Source organism: Manis javanica, chromosome 6, assembly GCF_040802235.1.
Source record: "Manis javanica isolate MJ-LG chromosome 6, MJ_LKY, whole genome shotgun sequence".
Taxonomy (NCBI): Eukaryota; Metazoa; Chordata; class Mammalia; order Pholidota; family Manidae; genus Manis; species Manis javanica.
The window spans coordinates 96,005,861-96,026,137 of NC_133161.1; the positions used below are offsets into that span (position 1 = coordinate 96,005,861).

Consider the following 20,277-nt stretch of genomic DNA (forward strand, 5'->3'; position numbering starts at 1 on the left):
AATTTACCGTGAAACCTGAGAGGTCATCAGCATCCTTTCCCCTCTTGGGGAGGAGCAAAGAGCACATTCCAGAGCAGCCCCGTGCCAAACAATAGAGCCACCTCGTTAAATCCAAACCTAATTCCCATCTTGCTAGGATTCCCAAAGGCTTTAAGAAAGGAACAGACAATAAGCTACTTTTCTCAGTTTGGCCTTCCTTACCCACTATACCTACCCAGGACAAGCCCCAAATCCTTTCACCATGGGGGAGGAGAGGATCTGTGGGGGTTTTCTTCCCCATCTCCTCATTTCAAAGCACTTAAGCAATTCACAGCTTACCCCCTCTATTTCTGAATTTCACTTAATGAGTCTTTAGTAAAATTCTACTTGCTGTACATTAGCCAAAAAGATAGTCCTAGAATATCATGTTAGCCACGATAATTTCAAAATACTGGAATTGCAATCGCTCTGAATGTTTTGACCTGAAATGGTCACTTTGGGAAGGAAAAGTTTTAATTGACCTTTACTACTTCAGTTCCACTGTTGTTTGTTTTTCTCCCTCCTTATTTGTAATACGAATCTAATTGAGTTTCATGAACACTGGTGGAACGTAGTTTATTATCTCCCTCATCAGGTGATCAATGATTTCATTAATAAGACAGATAACAAAACTGTCATATCATCGACACTGTTATGAAAGATGATCCTAGCTTCCTGCTCCATTTTCCAAGGTCTGGGGTTCTCTGTGGCAGCTCTGAGTCCATTCAATATTTTCCACAGACAGAGAAAAGTGAAAATCCATTTTGAAACCAATTTCAATTAGGATCCAGAAGCTGTTATCACAGGTGTCGCAGAATGGGCCCGTAAGTGGAAATGTCGCCTATCCATTCTGAAATGAAACCTTATCAGGGGCTACAAAGATGGCTGGGGACAGCCTATCTGTAAATTACTTTTCGTCCTGTGTTAACTCAACCTTAGTCCTGTCATATGGAATTCTTTCCATCCACTAGTAATAATCTAATGACTAACTAGACACAGCGCCCAAACGGCTCTCAGCCGGGACAGGGCTGTCCCTGTAAGCAGGGGTATAAATGCAAACATACCCGGGGCGGCAGGCCAGCAAAGGGGCAGGCAAGCTTTAAATGATAGAACTAAAAGTTTATTATGGGAAATAAAAGAGGCCCGTCTCCACCCATTGCATTCCTGGTGATTTTTCAATTGCAAACGCAAGGCCCCGTTATTTCAATAATGCAGCACCCAAGTCAGGAGGCTTTCTCTCACATCTTTCAGTCTGCTTTTAGCAAATTATCCCATGACGGCGGATTTATTCAGTCAAAGACCTCGGACTTTGAGAGGCAACAAAAGAATCAAGAGACTTTCTGGTCCACCTGCCTGGCGAATGATGAGGCAGGGAAAAGTCTCCCCCAGAGAAACCAATCAAACCATTGTGTGGCACAGTCAGACCTTTTCAACTGTCAAGCCAGAGAGCAGGGGAGGAGATGAAAGAACGCGGGATGAAGCTACCATTTACGGAACCATGTGGGAATGGTCTCCTAAGATTTAATAATTGGGATGGAACTCAACTTTCTACAACTGAAGGTGGAAAAATAAAAGAAAGAAAGAAAGAAAGAGACCGAAGAGAGGAGAGTCAAAGAAAAGGGGGGGGGGAAAGGAGAGAAGAAGGAAAAACAGCAGCCTAAGTCAGACTAAGACTAACTTTATATAAAAATTTCCCCTACCTGAGATGAAGTCCTATCTATAAAAGGAAAGGAAACAAGAATGATGAAAGAAAGAGCAGATTTAACAAAGCCTTTGATACTTTTCGTCTAGGTTACAGCTGCATTAAATGTTCTGAGTCTAACTTTCTTGTGCAATTAATTCATAGCAGCAAAACCAGCAACCAAAACCCCTCATTCATATGACTGCCTTGTAGTTTTAAGCATACAATGGCATTTTAAACTGGCCTACCAGGAAACAATACATTGATTGGACACTAAAAAAGACAGACTGGCAGAGACACTAGGTCCATTTCTGGACAGTTTTCAAGAATGTTTTAGCTATACCACCAACTCTATGTGAAATATTTAAGTAGAAAGGAAAACACTAAAAATAAGTATTGCTAACAGGAGCTAAAAAAACATGAATTTTTTTCAAAAAGCACACATAAAACATAATGTCAGACAGCTACTGCAGGTCTAAAGCTTTGTATACTCCTGGTGACTCATACGGTCTGGATTACTATGCCAACTTGAAAACACAAGTATTTATCAAGATCTTGGGGAGCGCTGAAACAGTCCTGTCTTTAGATTGTGCTGGTGATTACATGACTTTATGGATTTGTCAAACCTTGTGGAACTATACATCAAAAAGAGTGAATTACACTGTATGTAAAATTTTTTAAATAAAAATTACAGCAGATGTATTTGGAAAGATTTCCATGACAACAAGACAATGGGAAGGTTTTTACTTTCACCATCATTCCACCTTTGTCTCTGCCTGGGACCCTCCAGGGTCTGCTGAGTTCCCAGTACTCAGCATGACATCCTCCGTTATTCCATGTTGCAAGATGCCTGGAAAAGCAAGCCCTCCCCCCACCTGTGGCTCCAAGCGGTACAGGCCGGAAGGCTACAGGGCCACCTCCACAGAGGGAGACAGTTTTTCTCCCAGCACCATTTTGGCCTTCAGCTTCCTTCCACTCGTGAGTTGCTGTTTCTGATTCTGACCAGTTTATTTCTGGAAATCTGAAATACCCACATCAGTTGTTCACAAGTAATCAAGACAACTCAGAAATTTTCCACATACAGAACCCATCACGCTGTGGCTTCTTTTTACTTCCAAGTTTGGAAAACTATGCAAGATGGAATTGATATTTATTCATGACTTATCTGAGCACCCAAGAATTGTTCTTTTAGGGAAGAAATCCAATAGCTTTATATAAGAGGAAAAAGGACCCTTGCCCTCAGGGAAGCCCATTAGCACAGAGTTACTGATTTCATCTCATAATTTGAATGAGTATGAATGAGAAGTAGACCATAAAAGCATTTGATTAGATAAACTTATGTCCATCTTAGAACCTGTGATTGGAGGTCCCGGTTCCTGATTCCAGTTCCCACCATCAGTTTGCCTGTGAAGCTAGGTGCGGATGACCACTACATCTTAAGGATTTTTAGTAAACCAATACCCTCTAATTCTCTCAATCAAACTAATGTTTAACCACTCCTAGATTGTAAACATACAGTATCATCATAAAAGAAATGAGATGAAATAAATGTATCAATGAATTAAATCCTATGAACTTATATCCAGAAAAGGCTATTACTATTACCAATAATATCTAACATGTTTGGGTACTCACAATGCCAGCCTCCAAGATGTTAAGGAATCAGCCCAAGATCACACAGCAATTAAGCAGCAGAGCAAGGGTTCAAACCCTGACATCAACACAAGCCCTGTCCCCACTGAGCCGAGTAAAGCTCTGGCAGGCCTGTGCATTGTGCAGGCCTATTCCAGATCTGCTGAGGCCCTTCTGGCACAAAACAGTAAGAGGTAGGGGAGGAAAGTGTGACAGACCAGGTGCTACTCTCAAAGTTTCCACTAAAATGTAAAGGGGCTGGGATGAATAAGTGAAGCACAGGGGATTTTTAGTGCAGTGAAACTATTCAGTATGAGTCTGTATGATCCTAGCTACATGCCACTACACATCTGACAAAACCCAGAAAATGTACAGCACAAGAACTGAACCCTAATGAAAACTATGGACTTAGCTAATAACAGTGGATCAGTACTACTTTATCACCACACTAATGCAAATTGTTAACAGGGGAAACTGGGTAGGGAGGATGTATAGGAACTCCAAACTTTCTGCTCAAATTTCCTGTAAACCTAAAACTTCTTTAAAATATAGTCTAGTAAGTAAAATAATAATGAAACAATAAAATAAAATCCCTCCCAAAAAAGTCAAGTGTTATTAGGTAGCTCCCAAAAGGGCACATGAGAAAGAAAGAGATTGGGAACGTAGTCATACCAGAGAACATACACGTGCACTGATGTTAGAAAAACTTGTGGTGTAGAGCAACAACATGAGTGAAGGCCAGGAGCCCTTCAAATTTAGCTACAACATAGGGCATGGAAGGGACAAGGCCGTAGTAGCCTATCAGACTGGAAAATCCAACTGGGGTCAGACTCCGGAAGAGATCTAAATATCAAACAAAGGATTTTGAACGTTACAAGTATCTGGGAATCTCTGAAGGCTTTAGAGCAGGAGTGTGGCACAAGCTAAACCATAAAAAGATGAATTTGGCAGGAGTCAGTACAATAAACAAGAAGAGCAGAAACCAAAGGCAGGGTGATTGGACAGGTTACTTTAATGGTCTAGGCATGAGGCAGTGAGGTTCTAAATAGCATAATGCAGCAGGGTGGCCTGAAGGGACACAGGGGGGGGACAACTGCAGAGGAAAATCTACCAGAGCCTCGAAACCAGTAAGACATGGGAAGCCTGAGCGAGGGTGGGGTCAAAGGTCACAGTGTGGTTTCAGGCCTGGGTGCCCGCAGGAAAGGCGATACACTGCCAAAATAAGAATACAGAAGTTCCCGGGTTTCGGGGACACTGAGTCCGGAGTTGAAGAGAGACAGGCTCTTATGAGAACAAGATTATTCATTGTTAATTTGTTGGTTTAAAAACGTGAAAGCTCTTCCCAAAAGCATAAAATACAGTACAAACCACTCTATAAATGGGTGTCAGTAACCTGAAAGGAAACAGTTTACCCCAGAAAAAGAAACATGAGAAGGAACATGCACACGCTATTTCTAATGCTAAGCCGAATAATCAACATTAGTTTTCAAGGTTAAAAAAAAAAATTTTAATTTTCTCAAAATTACCTCCTTTATTCTTTCTGACTTAAGAAAGCATTAGAAGGAAAGTACAGAAACTTTGTTTTAATCCTTCCTTCCTCAAGATGTGCAAACTTGGTCACATTTGGGATGTGCGAAATATACTGAACTATTTTTCACACAGAGTCCCACAAATTCAAAAATATTTGTGCCAAACATTTTTCCCTTAATTTCAAGACCTATGTGTATTTTCAAGAAAACACAACCCTTCTGTTTCAGATTTGTAGCATTTAACTCATCCACAGGCTTTGTCCTAATCACAATGGCTGACATTCGCCAAGCTTTTAGCTTGTGCTGTGCTTATAGAATGGGACAGGCATTGCATTGCTTAATCCTCCAGGTGGTGGGGGGGTATCCTGTGAAGTGGGTCTAATTATTATCTTGCTAAACAGATGAGGAAACGGAGACTTTGAGAAGTTAATTTGCCCCCACTCACCAGCTAGTCCTTGGTGCTGCCAAGGACTCCCCAAGCTTTCAGATCCCCAAATCTGTGGGTGTCCCTAACCAACATCCTATAATTTGAAATTCATTTTACCTGACAGTCCTTGCCCTCTGTGATGTGCCAGGACACAGAATGTGGCCAAGAAAAAAAAGGAGTTGAACATCTGATGGGACAAGAAGCCTAAAACTCACAACCTATTGTCAATAAGGCATGAACTGCCCACCCATTTCTGAGCAGAATTAGGTACATAGAGTCTTGCCATAAAAAAGGTCAAAGAGACAAGAGCTTCTGGTGGAGAACAAACCTGATAAATTCCAAACTCTCAAAAAAAACTAAAGACACCTTACTCCCAGCCAGGAGACCGACAGATATCACAATTAACACCCAAAGGTGTTATTGGAAAGTCTGAAAGAAAATGGCAAGGTCAGGGAGTAACCAAACGTTAAACTAAAATTAAAAAGTCCCCCTTACATATTTGTGGACCATGATGCTTTCCCCTTATAAACCTTGAAGAATTTTTTTTTTAAGCAAAAGAGAACCAAGCCCTTCTTTCGGAGAGAATCAAAGTAAACAGGGAACTTCCCCTCCATTATTAATCTATCAACTTTGATTTCATATTGCATCACCATTAGGATAATTTCTGCTTTCTACCACTTTAAGGTACGCATATAACTATCATATCCAATAAAAGATCCCCGAGAACACAGCCTACATATGTTTATTTTTTTAAAGCAGAGTAGTAGGTTAATAAGAAATATCAGATTACTACTTTGAAAGAATAAGTCATAGGCCAAAAATGAGACAAAACACTTCAAATTGAAAAGTTAGTACTCATAGGTCATAAAAGAAATTTATAGGATAATAAGGGTGTTGAAAACATCGGACAACATAGATTCAGAAACATCTGCTGTTTACAAAACACACGTAGCTTAAAAAGCAATGAATCCATACCAGAAACAGATTATTAGAGCATTTTACTTATGGAACTAGAATATTAACAAGTTTGAAGATTTTTAAGTAAACAATGATACCCAATACCTGAGTGCACACTTTTTTTGTGAACTCTGTCAGATGCCAAAATGAGCACTTAAATCCAACTGCACTTTTAACAAAAACTAGGAAAACGAAGTCTTCCCTTTTGTCATTTAAGTTTAATAAATAACACTAAAGCTGAAAAGCAAACTATGGCACACGAAACACACATGGAGTGGTTCCTGGATCAGAATGCTGTATATGTTGATATAGGTTCTCAGATTCTAAAATGTTACAAAAACCAAATTTGGCTTTTCTTTGTTCCCATACAAGATTTAGACACAGTTTTTCACTTGTGCTATCTTGCATTCCAGTGTTAAAAAGGTTAAATGCTTATTTAGAATGCTGTTCAAAGGTTTTGAACTGTACATTTTGGTTGTATGTGTGTGTTTTTTAAACAAAACTCTGTATGAATGTTATCCTAGGAGTAGATACTCAGCTGAGAAAATTAAGAAAACAGATCTGTAAGGACATGCAGTGGAATGTGAGTGGTTTGGCTGGAAGGCTCATGATCAGGAACAAATTGGAGCACATAATGGCTGGAAAAGTTAATCAAGTCAACCTAACACAGCACCAATAACAAAATTTTTGTGTTTGTTTTATTTTAATCATGAAATTGTGTGTGGGAAAAGAAATGCACATATTACATCAGTTTGGTTCTTGAAACTAATTTTTAATTGTTTATTTACAAATCCCTGAATTTTGGAGCTTTGTAAAGAAAGCTTAAGAAACCCCTGGAAACAGTAGCCATCAGTACCAACTACTAGAGGAGCCAAATGATTTTAATTCCCTTTTTGTGAATAGCCTCAATGCAGATACACAAGCACTTCTGATAAGTCTATATAGAAAAGACAGAAGGCAGACAGACAGGACAGACAGAGAGACAGATGACCACGGCAAAGGCAGCCATCAGCCAGCACACACACAGCGTGCCAGCCTTTGAGAGCCTGCACCCTACCACTTCTAAAACCCAAACCAAACCTAGACTAAAGCCCCCAGACTAGCTGCATGACCACTGCTGAGTATGCAGGAAGCCTGAGACAGGTTAAGAGTTTGCAGAACAAAGAAGAGGCTGGGCTAGTCCACCCCCTGGAGCAGGATCCTGGGGCTGCAAAGAGGCTGTGAACTAGTTAGATGAAACCCAGAGGACTCTGTTACAAAGATCTTACAATTATTGGCACTGCTTACATGAAGCAATTACCAAGAAAAAGGTTTCTTTTCCTTTGTTTTACTTTTTCCTGTCTTTCAATTTGTCTGTTGGTTTTCCTATGATCTACCAGCAAAGCAGTTGGGTCTGTATGTTATCCCGAAACAAAAAGTAGTAAATCCCTTGGAAGAGACAGAAACACCAAAAAAAAAAAATATGGTCAGAGCTGGCAGGATTTCTAGGACAGTGATGACTCGGGCATGTGCCCTGCAAACCAAATGAGCATTTGCCCTCAAACGGGACAGATTTTACACCCGTTCAGGAGGGCCGGCATGCTTCAGAGGCACAGGCATGAGCGTGGGAAGCCAGGGGAGTCTGGTTTAGGAATCAGCTCTGATTATTTCAGACTGTAGGGTTAACTCTGTCAATCAAGACTGCTCCTTCTCTGGCTGTTGCTCTCCAGTGGCTTCCCAGTTGCTGTGGGACTGGTTAGGTTAGTTCTGCTCCAAGTCATCTCAAACGGACTCATGAGGGGCACTCATGGTCAGAACAGCTCAAGAAAACATAGCAGCACCAGGACCCCACCAGAAACATGTCCAGGTGTACGACTGGCGGAAGCAGCACCACATTAGAAGAGACGGACCCTGCTGTCACTATGCTGAACTGCAGAGCAAGGACAGTGGCTCCACACAGCACAGTGTCACCACCTACCAAGTACACCCACCCATTCCTGTCTGTTCTCAAAACACTCACACACACACACAACATTGGTGTTTCATGTCACGTAATGCCCAGAAAGTGCTTATCCTTAAAAAATTACTATTAAAATTACCAAGTAACATATACTACACATACTGGTTCTATTTCTGAAATAATTTGCCTAATTTTTACAAATTCAAAAAAAAAAAGCAAGAGTCACATGATCTTCTTTTAAGGACAAGATATATTTTCTATAACCACACTGGAAGAATAACAAATATCTGGCTCAGTTAAATCACAATCCAGTACTGACTTTCAACACCACAAATAAGGAGAAATTTTCATACGTATGTAGTGTAAATTCATTATTTTAACTCAGACAGAAATATACCTCCCTAAGATTCAATTCAAAACTGGACTCATCAGCCAGCAGATTTAACACCAGCCCCTCCCCGCGCCCAGTCAAGCCTGCAACTTGTACTTGACATCAGGGAAGAAGGCCACATTAGCACCATGTACTTTCTGCAGGTGAGGATGGGCAGAGAACAAGGGCCAGATCCCTCAGAGTCAGCTTGGGCAGCAGGACAGAAGGACAAGGAGCAGAGTTTCCGCTGGATATCTGCCCTGCAAGTCTAAGGTTCTGGGCTGCCATCACCTTCCACAGCAGATTCTGATGCTCCACTTGTATGTAAAACATTGTACATCAACCTAGTACACCTTTCTTGAAATAAATAAAATATAAGCCCACAGGAGGGAGGAAACAGTTTGGGGCTCATGGAAATCAGTGTGCCCAGATCTGCAGTGTCCAGGAACTGGGAGAAGAGGCCAGCTCATTCTTCCTAAAGGCACTTGGAAAAGTGGATAACAATTCGCAGAGGCCAGGTGACTATGAAATCTACACAAAGCAAATGCGCTCATGGCCTGCAAGAGTTGAAAAGCGGGGAAAGGAAGTGAAGGTTCCCATTAACCTATTCAGTCTGTTTTTTTCCAGAGGGGACTCTGGAATTTATTTTCAATGCTCCATGCTTGAATTGAAATGACTCTCAACACTGTGCTTAAAATATTTAAAAACATAGCACTGAGAAACAGTGGCTTTATGCTATCTCTGAACACAATTAAGTAAATCAAATTTTTGTAATGCAACAGCAAAGCCTGCATCTCAGATACAAATATTACCTTGAGGTTCAACCATTAACAGCGTTTAAAATCCTTTAGCATGGACTACTCAGAGTTTTCAAATTGGGGGTGGGAATCTGTCACTAATTTTGACAGGGCAACTTATAGCTCTTTTGTAATAAGTAATAACTAATTATTCCAATGAGTGTAGACTTTCCAAGTGAAATGCAAAGTATTTTGAACTCCTGCCAGACTAATCAAGATGATTTCCAAAATGCCAAAACAGGAACTTCCTACAATAAATAACCTATCACATTTACATCTCAAATTAGAAAGTTTGGAAGAAAATGTGGAGTTGCAGTGCCAAAATAGAGATTACTACAGCCTGCCCATCCCTCATCCCCCACTGACCACCCCCATTTGCTTTCATTAGCCTCTCATAGAACACTGTTCCAGGTGCAAAGGCTCAATTCACAAGGAATGCAGGGAACATAAAAATGGCTATAGGCTTGGCTGCCGGTAATCCCTGTGGCTGCTCACCATTGGAAGTGGTACTGGAGGCCACGGCTTTCTCGCTGACATCTGTTCGAGTGGAGCATTTCACTATGGAATTCTCAACTTTTTTCTTCTCAGTAGTCGTGGAGCTGTGGGACTGGGCCTCCATGCTGCCTTCTCATTACTTCAACTCTGCTACCAGGAACGCCTGAATAAAACAACAGCGCCATCAACTTCAAATAAGAGTGGAAAAAAATCTCACTCAAAAGCCCACTTCATCTGTCACCTGAGGAGGTGCCTAGAGCCTTTAGCAAATTTGAAATCTGCAAGACCCTTCTCCACAGGTTTTCTTGCAAAAATGCCTCTAAGTTCCATTGGCAAGCCAGTCAAATACTCTCCACACATGCCGATGGAAGAGCAAGGGACATGTCCATAAATTGAGACTTTCCCCAAAGTGAAATTCCTACTGGGCATTTGTTATTAAGTGGCTTAAATATCTCAATTTTCAGCTGTTTATAGTATGAGACCCAAGTCAAGTTACTCTAGTAAATCTGCTTCTACAAATGCCTCTTCAGGCGGCCAACTTTATAGGAAGGGGCATTATGACAACTTTTCAAAGAAAGGAAGGTTTTAATTATTAATTAGATGTTTTAAAGAGCATCTGAAAATCTTTCAAATCCAAGCTCTACTCAAGTTTTGCATGAGGGGATAATTCTGAGCAAGACGCCAGGGATTTCTCCTTCCTTCACTAAAATATCTGAATTGCAATACACCTCTTGATCGGAATTCATTCAGGTGAACCATACTCCTTAAGCTTTCTTAACACATGTGAACATTTCAATTCACTGGAGTTACATTTTTAAAACAAACAAAGGTAAGAGGACAACACACTCTGGACATCCCACAGGAAAAGTCAAAAGATTGCTGAGAGCAAAGACTGGGACCACTTAAGAAATATTAAAACTCCGCTACAGGCAAGTTCAGTTAGTCTTGCATTCATGTGATAATTGTCCTAACTCATTATTCATCAATTTCCACTCTATTTCATTCATGTTCTTTTTTTTTGCAGTCGTGATCTACACCTACAAAAAATGCAGGAAAAGACGAAAAGCACCCTCGCTAGCATGTTTGCTTCAAGCTGTCTAGACTGCAACTCATGGTGAACATTTCTTCAGCCAAGTCATCTGCTTATTTTCTGCATTTAGCAGACACCACCGTTTTCCATCAGGACAATTAGTGAAGTAAAATATGCAACTGCTTCACTGATTAAGGGAATTAAAGAGTTAAAATATCAGATGAAATATTTCTAGCCCACTTTAACTCAGATTTGCAACGGACTTGCAAATTCTTTCTTTATTGTACAAGGAGTTCACCTTGATCCAAAATTTAAGTAACTAGAAAAGCTTAACACCCAGAGGCTGCGTGGCACTGCAGTGCCAGCTCTTCCACTAACTGCCATTTCTTTTCCTTGATTATCCACTGTCATTCACTGTAAAACACACAAGTTATTTAAGACCAGCTTTCCAAGAAGAAAAAAAGAAAAAAAGCAGCACCAAGTCAAATTTACATATCAATGTGAGATCCACTACAAATTCAGAAACATCCCTCAAAGAGCCCTGACAAAAGGACCATAGTGAAGGGGGCTGCAAGACTTCCTTTTGCAAAGCTGCCACCAAACCCAAACGCAGAGGCTCTGACCTGGTGATCTGTCATGGCGCCCCCTGCAGTTGTCCAGAGCAGTTTTCTCATCTGTCACAGGACAGAATCACCCAGAGAGACTTGGGGGAAGGCGGTGTACACTGCTCTTTGAGAATATGTTAGAAGTTATAGATTCGTTCCCAGAAAAATACCCCTAAACACACAAATACCCTTAAACATACACAAGTGTGTATTTGATTTCCAAGGGCTCACAGGCCTTCCAAGCTCTTTTGCAAATCCACCTAATGAACCCTTGAAGGAGAAATTTGCAACAGTCCTTTCCAGCTCTAACAATCTCAGAACCATTCTCTAATTTTTTTAATGCTCTCCCAAAACTTATTTCAATTATCATCTTTAAAATATGGCACGAGCACAGTTTAACCCCACCCACAGCACGTTTTCTCAGTGTGGGACATGAGAGACCTGATTCATCCTTGCTACAATGCTTATGAAACATTCAGATTCCAGGTCCAATCCCTAGTATCTTGGAGGTGGTACCCACGGACCTTTTTTTAACCAGTACTGGTGATCATGTGGCTCACTAGAGCTAGAGGACAACTCTTCTGCTTGTTTCTGTTCACCTTTGGGTACCCAATGCATTGAAGTCTTTGCTGACTGCATGAATGAATGAATGAACTGCACCCGGAGTACTGAAGCCCCAGGAGCCTGTCCCAGCACCCGTCACAATGATGAACTCTCCATCCTGAGTCTGCTGAAAATCCATCTTCCCCTCCAGACCCTAAGCTGCATGAGGACAAGACCCACGACTATCTTCCCAGCACCTCATACTATGAAAATGTTGACTAAGCACGTAAAAAATCCAGTGATAACCCCGTAACCAGCATGATTCTGCAGTGTCTTGAATCCTAATCACAGGTAAATAGAGGGATAAAAATTCCTCTCTGAAAGCAAGCAGGCATGGCTTTTTCTCATTCAACTGTCCCTGAACCTTTTGTAATTTCCCTGAGGCCTGAACCCAGGGCACAATTAAATCCAGACTCTACTTTAAACCTAATCCCTTTCCTACTAGCAACCTACCTGCAGGTGGGTCTTTTCTTTCAAAATTATAAATCTGGACCTCCTTCCACCTGGTTTAGCTACACATCTTTCCCTTTATAACCAGTGCTTCTTTGAAAACTTACAAGTTATATAAAAAACTAAAAACTCTAACAGGAATACTTAATGAATCAAAACACTCCATTCTTAACCATTTTGGATAAATAGCATTGACTATAACTCTTTCACGCAAAACACACATTCAGCTTTACTGGTCAAATTTGGATGCAGTTACTAAATTAAAACTGTACATGGATAGAAGACAATGGACCAGGAAAAACAAAAAACACACAACCATGAAGAGATGGGCTCCCTGGTAAGAAGTAAGTCTCTTCCTTAGTAGAGGGAGCTAATTAATGGGAGTGACGAGACAAGTCACCAAAGTTCCTTGACAAACTTGGGTTTTATGGAGTTGTTGGTTTTCCCCCCAAGCAAAGGATTTCATTTTAACAAAGCAATAAACCTTCCAAATACTCATCACCAGAGAGAGAGGTTCATGTGAGAAGAGGTAAAGCCCCAGGCACTGACAGAAATTGCACTAATTAATGGTTTTAGAGAATACTAATTCCTACCCCCCTTGTTTGAAACAGATTTTTAAAAAATAGGCCCCTGGTCACTCAAGAGTCTACCCCCTTTTTCTATTTTGACAACTCATTTTTGGATCTCATTAGTTACTAATTATTTAAAAGTGTGGTTTATGCTTGGAATAGGGCTTTAAAAATGGCAACTTGCCAAGACAGACATCTGCTTCCTGTATATCCCTATAAATTATATCAGCCGATTTTACTGATAAAAACACAACTTTGTCCCTGTCCATTAGAAAGGAGAAAGTTTTAACCTTCTCGAGCTCACACCTCATCAAAACTATGCATGAAGAGCCAGTGATAAGGCACATCTACTGCTGGCTGTGGCAGCAGTCTTTCCATAGAGTATGAAGCCGAGTTTGGAAACTCAGTCCTCACTTGGTACCTGAAAGAAAGGTACAGAAGTGACCAGTCCTAATGGACTCCTAAGACATACATAACTAGGCAGGAGCCCAAGACTACTTTCAAAACCTGGAATTTCTTAAAAGAATGGAGTCTAATTTATTTAGAACATAACTATCAAGGAAAACTTTTCAGTCCTGCTTCACTTCAAAAGGTTTTCTCTGGGGAAGCCAGCCCCAGGTTTTTTAGATTTGAATGAAATGAGACCTCTTCCCCCACCATGCGTCCTTTTCTCACAGTTATCTCCACGCTGTTCTTCAATCCTTTCACCACTGCAACATTGCATGCAAGATCTGCTGACATGCCCCTTGTCTTTTTAATGCTCATGGAAAACAAAAAACAAAAACTGCAACTCATGGTGGAGCCCCAGCAGCTTGAGTCCAAAAAAAAAAAATTGCAACCAAGAAAAACTGATAGTGCACGCCTGCTAACTGCTAACGCTTGGAGTTTCACAGGTAAATAGAGGGATAAAAATTCCTCTCTGAAAGCAAGCAGGCATGGCTTTTTCTCATTCAACTGTCCCTGAACCTTTTGTAATTTCCCTGAGGCCTGAACCCAGGGCACAATTAAATCCAGACTCTACTTTAAACCTAATCCCTTTCCTACTAGCAACCTACCTGCAGGTGGGTCTTTTCTTTCAAAATTATAAATCTGGACCTCCTTCCACCTTCTACAGAAACTTCCTGGAGCCACGGGCCAGGTGACGCTGTCCTGCACGCCGCCACCTGAGAGCCAGCTAAAGAAAAACTGCAACACGTACCAAAGTACCAAACTCCAGGATTCTCCCAGGGAAGCTACGTTTGAAACAGCACTTTCACGCCTCACATGGTACACTCTTTAAAGGCGCCACTTAGAGACAGTGAAAAACTTTTTTGATTAAGAAAAAGAAAGTTTGGTGTTGGCAAAGCCGCGTCCCTGCGTGTCATCCAGCTGGGCGCCCAGGCTCCCGCCTCTTCGCACCTTGTGGCGTCCCCGCGACCCGGCCTCGTCGGGCCTGGACGTCCCGGGCCCCGCCGGGGCCCCCGAGCCTGTAGCGCCCCGCGTCCCAGCCGCGCCCTGCCTGCCCGAGCCGCGCTAACGCCGGCGCGCGCTCGGCTCCCGGGGGCCGGGGCCGGGAGCCCCGGGCACGTTCAAAGCCGCATCCCCTGCGGCCGCGGAACCGGAGGGCGCGGGAGGAACCACCGGAACCCCGCAGGGCCTCGGCAGGCACCTAGCCGCTCCTGGCTTCTCACCCCAGGCGCCCCGCTCTTCGCTCTTCGGGCTACATGCACCGGCGTTAGCAAACTGTCTGCAGCTGCCTGGCTCAGCAGCGGTGGGTAGCAGCCCTGCCCTTATTCCCACAGCCATTTTACCAGATGAATCCAGGGAGGGACCACTCTCCGGGCACTCTGCAAGCGACACCCAGGGCGTCTCTCTGTAACGAAACGTGGGACACTGGACGTCTTCGCGAAAGCGTGGGTGTGTGCTTCACTCACAAAACTTCTAACTCCCCGTCCATTAACCTGGCCCCCAAATGTTTCTTCACTAGCTACCCTAAATAGATTCAGATGTTGTGAATGGCTTCATCTCATTGTCTCTCAGGGAGGTAGGCCCTCAGTGGAGTTCCAAAGTTCAGCCTTAACCATGAGCTTTATATGGTAAGGAGCATGAAAAATCACAATTCTGGGAACATGTGCACAAATCAGCCTTTTCCTTTGCAGTGAAACCTGGGATCCACATGCCTGAAGGATTCCTTTATGGCTTTAACACTTAAAATTTTTATAAGAAAGCACTAGTGCTAAAATCAACATTTCAAGTGTTTGAACAGTATTACCAGAACTTTCTATTCTGAAGTGAAATGAAACAGTAGTTATAAACCGATAATGCACCCTTTGTGAATAGTAGACTATTTAATTTATTTCCCCAATTCAGTTAGTTTATGTTACGTTGCCTCAAATTGGGCAACAATTCTTTTTTTCTAAATGCATTTATAGATTTAGAACAACTAAGTTAAAAGTCTGATTCATGGTAATCTGATCAGTTTCTGATAGGTTGAAATAGTTTGTGCCAATGAGAAATCAGAGAGAAGGCATTCCAGGAGGCAGAGCAGCATTTTAACAGCCCTATGACTAGGCCTTAAGTGAAAAATTATTTTGTGCAGCTCAGGGAACTATTGCCCAAGTGGAATAAGGCTTTCCTCCTGACAAATTACATTTACTTACACCTGCCTGTATATTTATAAGCTGAATGATGTTCCTAATGTGTTCATGTTTTAAAAATCTAGAAGGAACCAGACTATAAGGATTTCTGAAGGGCCACCCTTGTATCACTGAAGAGTGATATTTCTCTCACTTTAGTACCAGCAGATTAGCTGCTACTGCAAAATGCTGCTCTTGGAGCAACTGTTTAGGTGAAATTCCTATTACATTGTTACACCTTCCTATCGCATTAAAACTCAGTTTCTAATGAAAATGAATCCTTTAGGAAGAGAAAAAAAAATCAAGGAGCACAAACTAATGCTGATTTTAACTTTTCATCAATTTTCGAAGTGAGGAAGTCTGAGTTGCACTGAGCAAGATTTAGGGAACTTAAAACATTTCAATGCATTTCATATAACCTTGCATTATTTGAAAACCTCTTCTAGGTTTGTAACGTGGTTGACATTTCCTTGTGCTCCAAATAGCTTTCTGAACTTAAAATCAATTAGATACGCATAACCTGTGACACAACCAGCAGTCCCCAAGATTTCTAAGGCTTCCTCTCCCTTCCCTGTCTGCACTTCTTTCCTTTTCTGCAAAAAAAGCAGCTCAGTTTCATAAGTTCTTAATGAAATCTTCGTGAATTCTTCACTAGAGTATTTTTAAATCTACAATTATTTTACCTTTCCATGTGATTTTCTTTTCCCATAATTGGGAAAGCCTAAAGCCTTAACTGCAAAGAAGAAAGCTACTGTCTATTCAAGTTGCTATCAGTGGTCTTTGGTAGCCTTAGAGGTTTCCCCAAATCTGCTGCCTTGTGTTTTCTATCTTTCCTACATTTCTGAGGCTTCTAATCTTAGATAAGCAGTGTTCATGATCAACATCCCAACGTGGAATTACTCTAAAGGGAAATAATTGCCTGGCTGTGGATTAACTGAATTTTGTTTGAGTATATTAACTACATCTAAACTTCTAAGAGAAGGCCCATATATCTAACTTTAACCACTGAAAAGCTTTCTTGACATGAAGTAATCATTGGTATTACAGTTAAAATCACAAGTGACATTTTGTGTGCCAGTCTTAACTTTTCTGTCATGTGTATTTAAAAGATCATCAGCTACTCTGACTTTTTCTGCTGCCAGTTGTACTTTATGAGAAACATTTGAGGTGAATAGAAGGCTACTGTTTCTGAGTTTTGCAAACTAGCTACCACCACCAGTCCACATACATCGGTTACACTTTGCAGAAGCACCTTGAGTAGCAGGTGCCATTAACAAAGGAGCAACAACATGGACCAAGCTGGCTCTCCCATTTGCTCTGGGTTTACTGGAGACCAACAATCCTCAGACAGAAAACAAGGTCTGTAAGTCAGTTTTCAGTCTATGGATCACAGAAGCTCATGAAAACTGTATTTCTCTTAAACCCACACATACCACAAAAACATAGGGACTGATCAAATGCGTCCCTTGTCTCGATTCACTGAAGTTTAGAAGAATCAAAGTTTTCACACATTTTCAGAAGATTAAAAAAAAAACCTAAATTAAACATTATTCTCATAGACCTTACATAACTTTTGGTTCCCAGAGACATATGTGTCTTTGCAATCAAGCTTAAGGGGGTGGTACATTTTATATGAATAGTACATTTTTTATGTAGAATACATTTTCTATGAATAGTAATTTACTTATAAGCCATCACAAATATTAGACTAGTACCTGCTGGGTATTCAAATCAGTTACAGACATCCCAAAGGAATTTAACATATTTTTTGTGCGAAGTACTGTTCATCATGCTCTATCCTCCCGATTTTTAAATGTGTGCCTTTTGAATCTTAATTGCACCTTAGAAAGCAAATTTTTCAAAATTTAAGGATTTTTAAATTCATTCACAGATAGACTTCTTCAGCTGTCTTAGTGTTCACCCCAACCCTCAACCATGAAAAAACTGCCAGTACAACTTCTACGAAACTCCACGCTCTCCCAATGAAAGCCTTAGGTGTGGAATTTCATTTGAACATCCACAGTTCAAAGAGCAGATGTTGTTCTGAAGTGGCATGGCCTGGTCCACACTTTCGGCCACTCCATTCAGTTCTCCATTCATCTGAGGTCATTAAGGCTTCGTTCTTAAGCTGCTGGCTGAGGTTCCTCTACATGCAGAAAACTAACCCTCTTGAATTATACTGAATTATTCTTTTCTAAAAAATCACAAAATGAAATCAATAATATGGTTTAATGTTCTCTCCATTACTGCAAGCTGAGAGTTCTCTTTCATCTAAATTGTGAGTTTTCCATTTCCTTTTGTAAAAAATCAATAGTTTGTAATGGAAAGCACTCTGGAACATTGTTAGGTGTTTCACACAATCTTCAAAAAAAAAGTCAAAGTAGCTAAAGCTAAAAATGTCCACATGAAAATTAGCAAATAAAATGTCACACTCCCTTCTGAAGGTATTCCAACAGAGATTTAAATAAAAATACATTTGTCTCCCCTTAGTTAATTCGGTGACATAAAAATTACTTAAATATACAATCAAATGCTTATGCTTAAAACATACTCCTGTGTATACACATACACACACACACACACACACACATACTCCTCCCCACCCCCACCCCCACCAAAAAGTCAAGAAAAGCCCCACTAGCTGTTTCAGGCCAGCAATCAATCCAGTTTACTGCAGGTACAATTTATATGTACAGGGCATACAGGAACAAAACCACAGTATGATGCCAACAGGGCCCTTAAGAAAGTTTTCTCCTAAATCTCTGGAAAGGAGCTTTAAAAGAAAGCAAGGATTACAGTCAGCTAGAAGGTAGGGAGGGGACTTACCTCAGACCCAGCCAAGCGGAAATCAGAGCAGTAATTCTACAAGTCGACAGAGTACACTTTCAAAGCTATAATGGTGTGAAGAAGTGCTGGGCAGCATGGCCTGAAGGCAGCACTAATACACTGATGACTAATGGCTGGGCCAGGGCAGACAATGAATTTGGGGCTTGAAAACTAACAGAAACCATGCAGTACTTTGACAAATGGGCTTTCACAATTTCATTCATTGAATAACCTTTAAGCACAAAATTGGCTCGAGTTCTCTTGGGAATTATAAGACATGTTGTCGGGCGATGATGTAAGTATTTTTTTTAATTATGACTCTTTTGCAAAATATAAAAGCACCATATACGGGGACGCAACTATAGATACTACCGATGCAGATGTGAGGCTCAACACAATATTGCCTTTCAGGAAAGAGCTGAAATGTTCCAATGCCACCTTATTAGCTATGTAATGGCTTGTTCATTCAGTTTCTTTAGAGAGCCATAGATTTTCTGGGATATTTTGTCAGGTTGAAATGTGCACATACAGAACAAAAAACACTTTCACATTAAAAAAAAAACAAAAAAAACAAAAAGTGGTCATGAGTAACGCAGAAGTGTAACAGTCAAATAAGTGTAATTTTAAGGGGCTAGGCAAAGGGTAAGTGCCTTAAAACAATTGAGATACCATGTAAAGTTTGCAATCAGATGCCCTCACCAACACATTTACCATCCCAATTTCTTTACACCAGCTCCCCTCCCACATCCCTACATAACTAGCCCTTCAATTCAAAAATAATAATTTTGGCAATTTTTAAAGAGAGAATGAAATACCTAGTGTCTCTAAATTAACAAATACCACTTACTCCAGACAGCACTGCCTTTAGCACCTCCTAAAAACTTAAGAAAAAGATCTTAAAACAGGAAGCTTAGTGAGCTCATAAAACTGTTGTTGGAGCCAGGAACACATAGCATATTTAATCTGCAAACTGTGGGAGTCTACAGTGATTTCAGCAAGATCTGAGGCATGCCCTCAAGGTTTGCTGGGATCTGGGATTAGGGGGTTGATAAGAACCTCTGCTGCCCATGGACATGTTTTTCTTCTGCAGTTAAACACAAATGCATAGAGACGTTTGACTGCTGCTTGGCGTTACTGCTCAAGTTATATAAAAGCTTTGCAGCTCCTTTTGCTGTCAATATATCAAAGTTTAAAAAAAATCATCAAAGTGTGAAATTTCATTTAAAGTCTTTGCCAGTCTACAGCTCTATTTCACAGGCCCATCACATAAAAGTAAAGATGAAAAATACACTGAAAGTACTTGAAAAGTTTGCAGCAGTAGCCCTACCCTGTTATTGTTTATTCTGTCCCCCTTTATTTGCTTTGAAACTAGAACAAATCAATTTTCATCTAGAAAAATGACAACATTAAGTGAAGGGCAGCATCTTCTACTAGCCTTTAATGAAAAGACAACCTGGACTCATTATTTGAGTGGAATCTTTTGCTTAAGAAATTAAATATACACACACACATTTCCTCTATAGTCATTTCAGCATTTTAATTGCCCCTTATGATATAAAGTGGCAGAAAATTTATTGAATTCTCCAAAACAAGTCAGACCACTATAGAATATGAATGCCAGGAAAAATAAAACCTCCTTCAAAGAATTCTTCAGCTGGGGATTTACAACAATTGCATAAAGGAGAAAAGTCTGACTTTTAAGATAATCTACTATAGTCTAAAAGCATTAACATT

The 20,277-nt window shown here is 40.8% G+C and overlaps 1 protein-coding gene across 3 annotated transcripts in view; it reads right to left on the minus strand.

Moving 5' to 3' along the window:
* GLI3 (GLI family zinc finger 3) overlaps nucleotides 1–20,277 on the minus strand; it is a 266,600-nt gene that overhangs the window by 243,050 nt on the left and 3,273 nt on the right. For 2 of the 3 annotated variants that reach the window (XM_073239077.1, XM_017677942.3), the window contains exon 2: nucleotides 9,846–10,008. In XM_073239077.1, the coding sequence (XP_073095178.1) occupies nucleotides 9,846–9,969 (124 nt within the window). In that variant the 5' untranslated portion in view covers nucleotides 9,970–10,008. Of the gene's footprint in view, nucleotides 1–9,845; nucleotides 10,009–20,277 lie in introns of those variants that run through there. The other variant, XM_073239078.1, reaches the window with a different exon arrangement.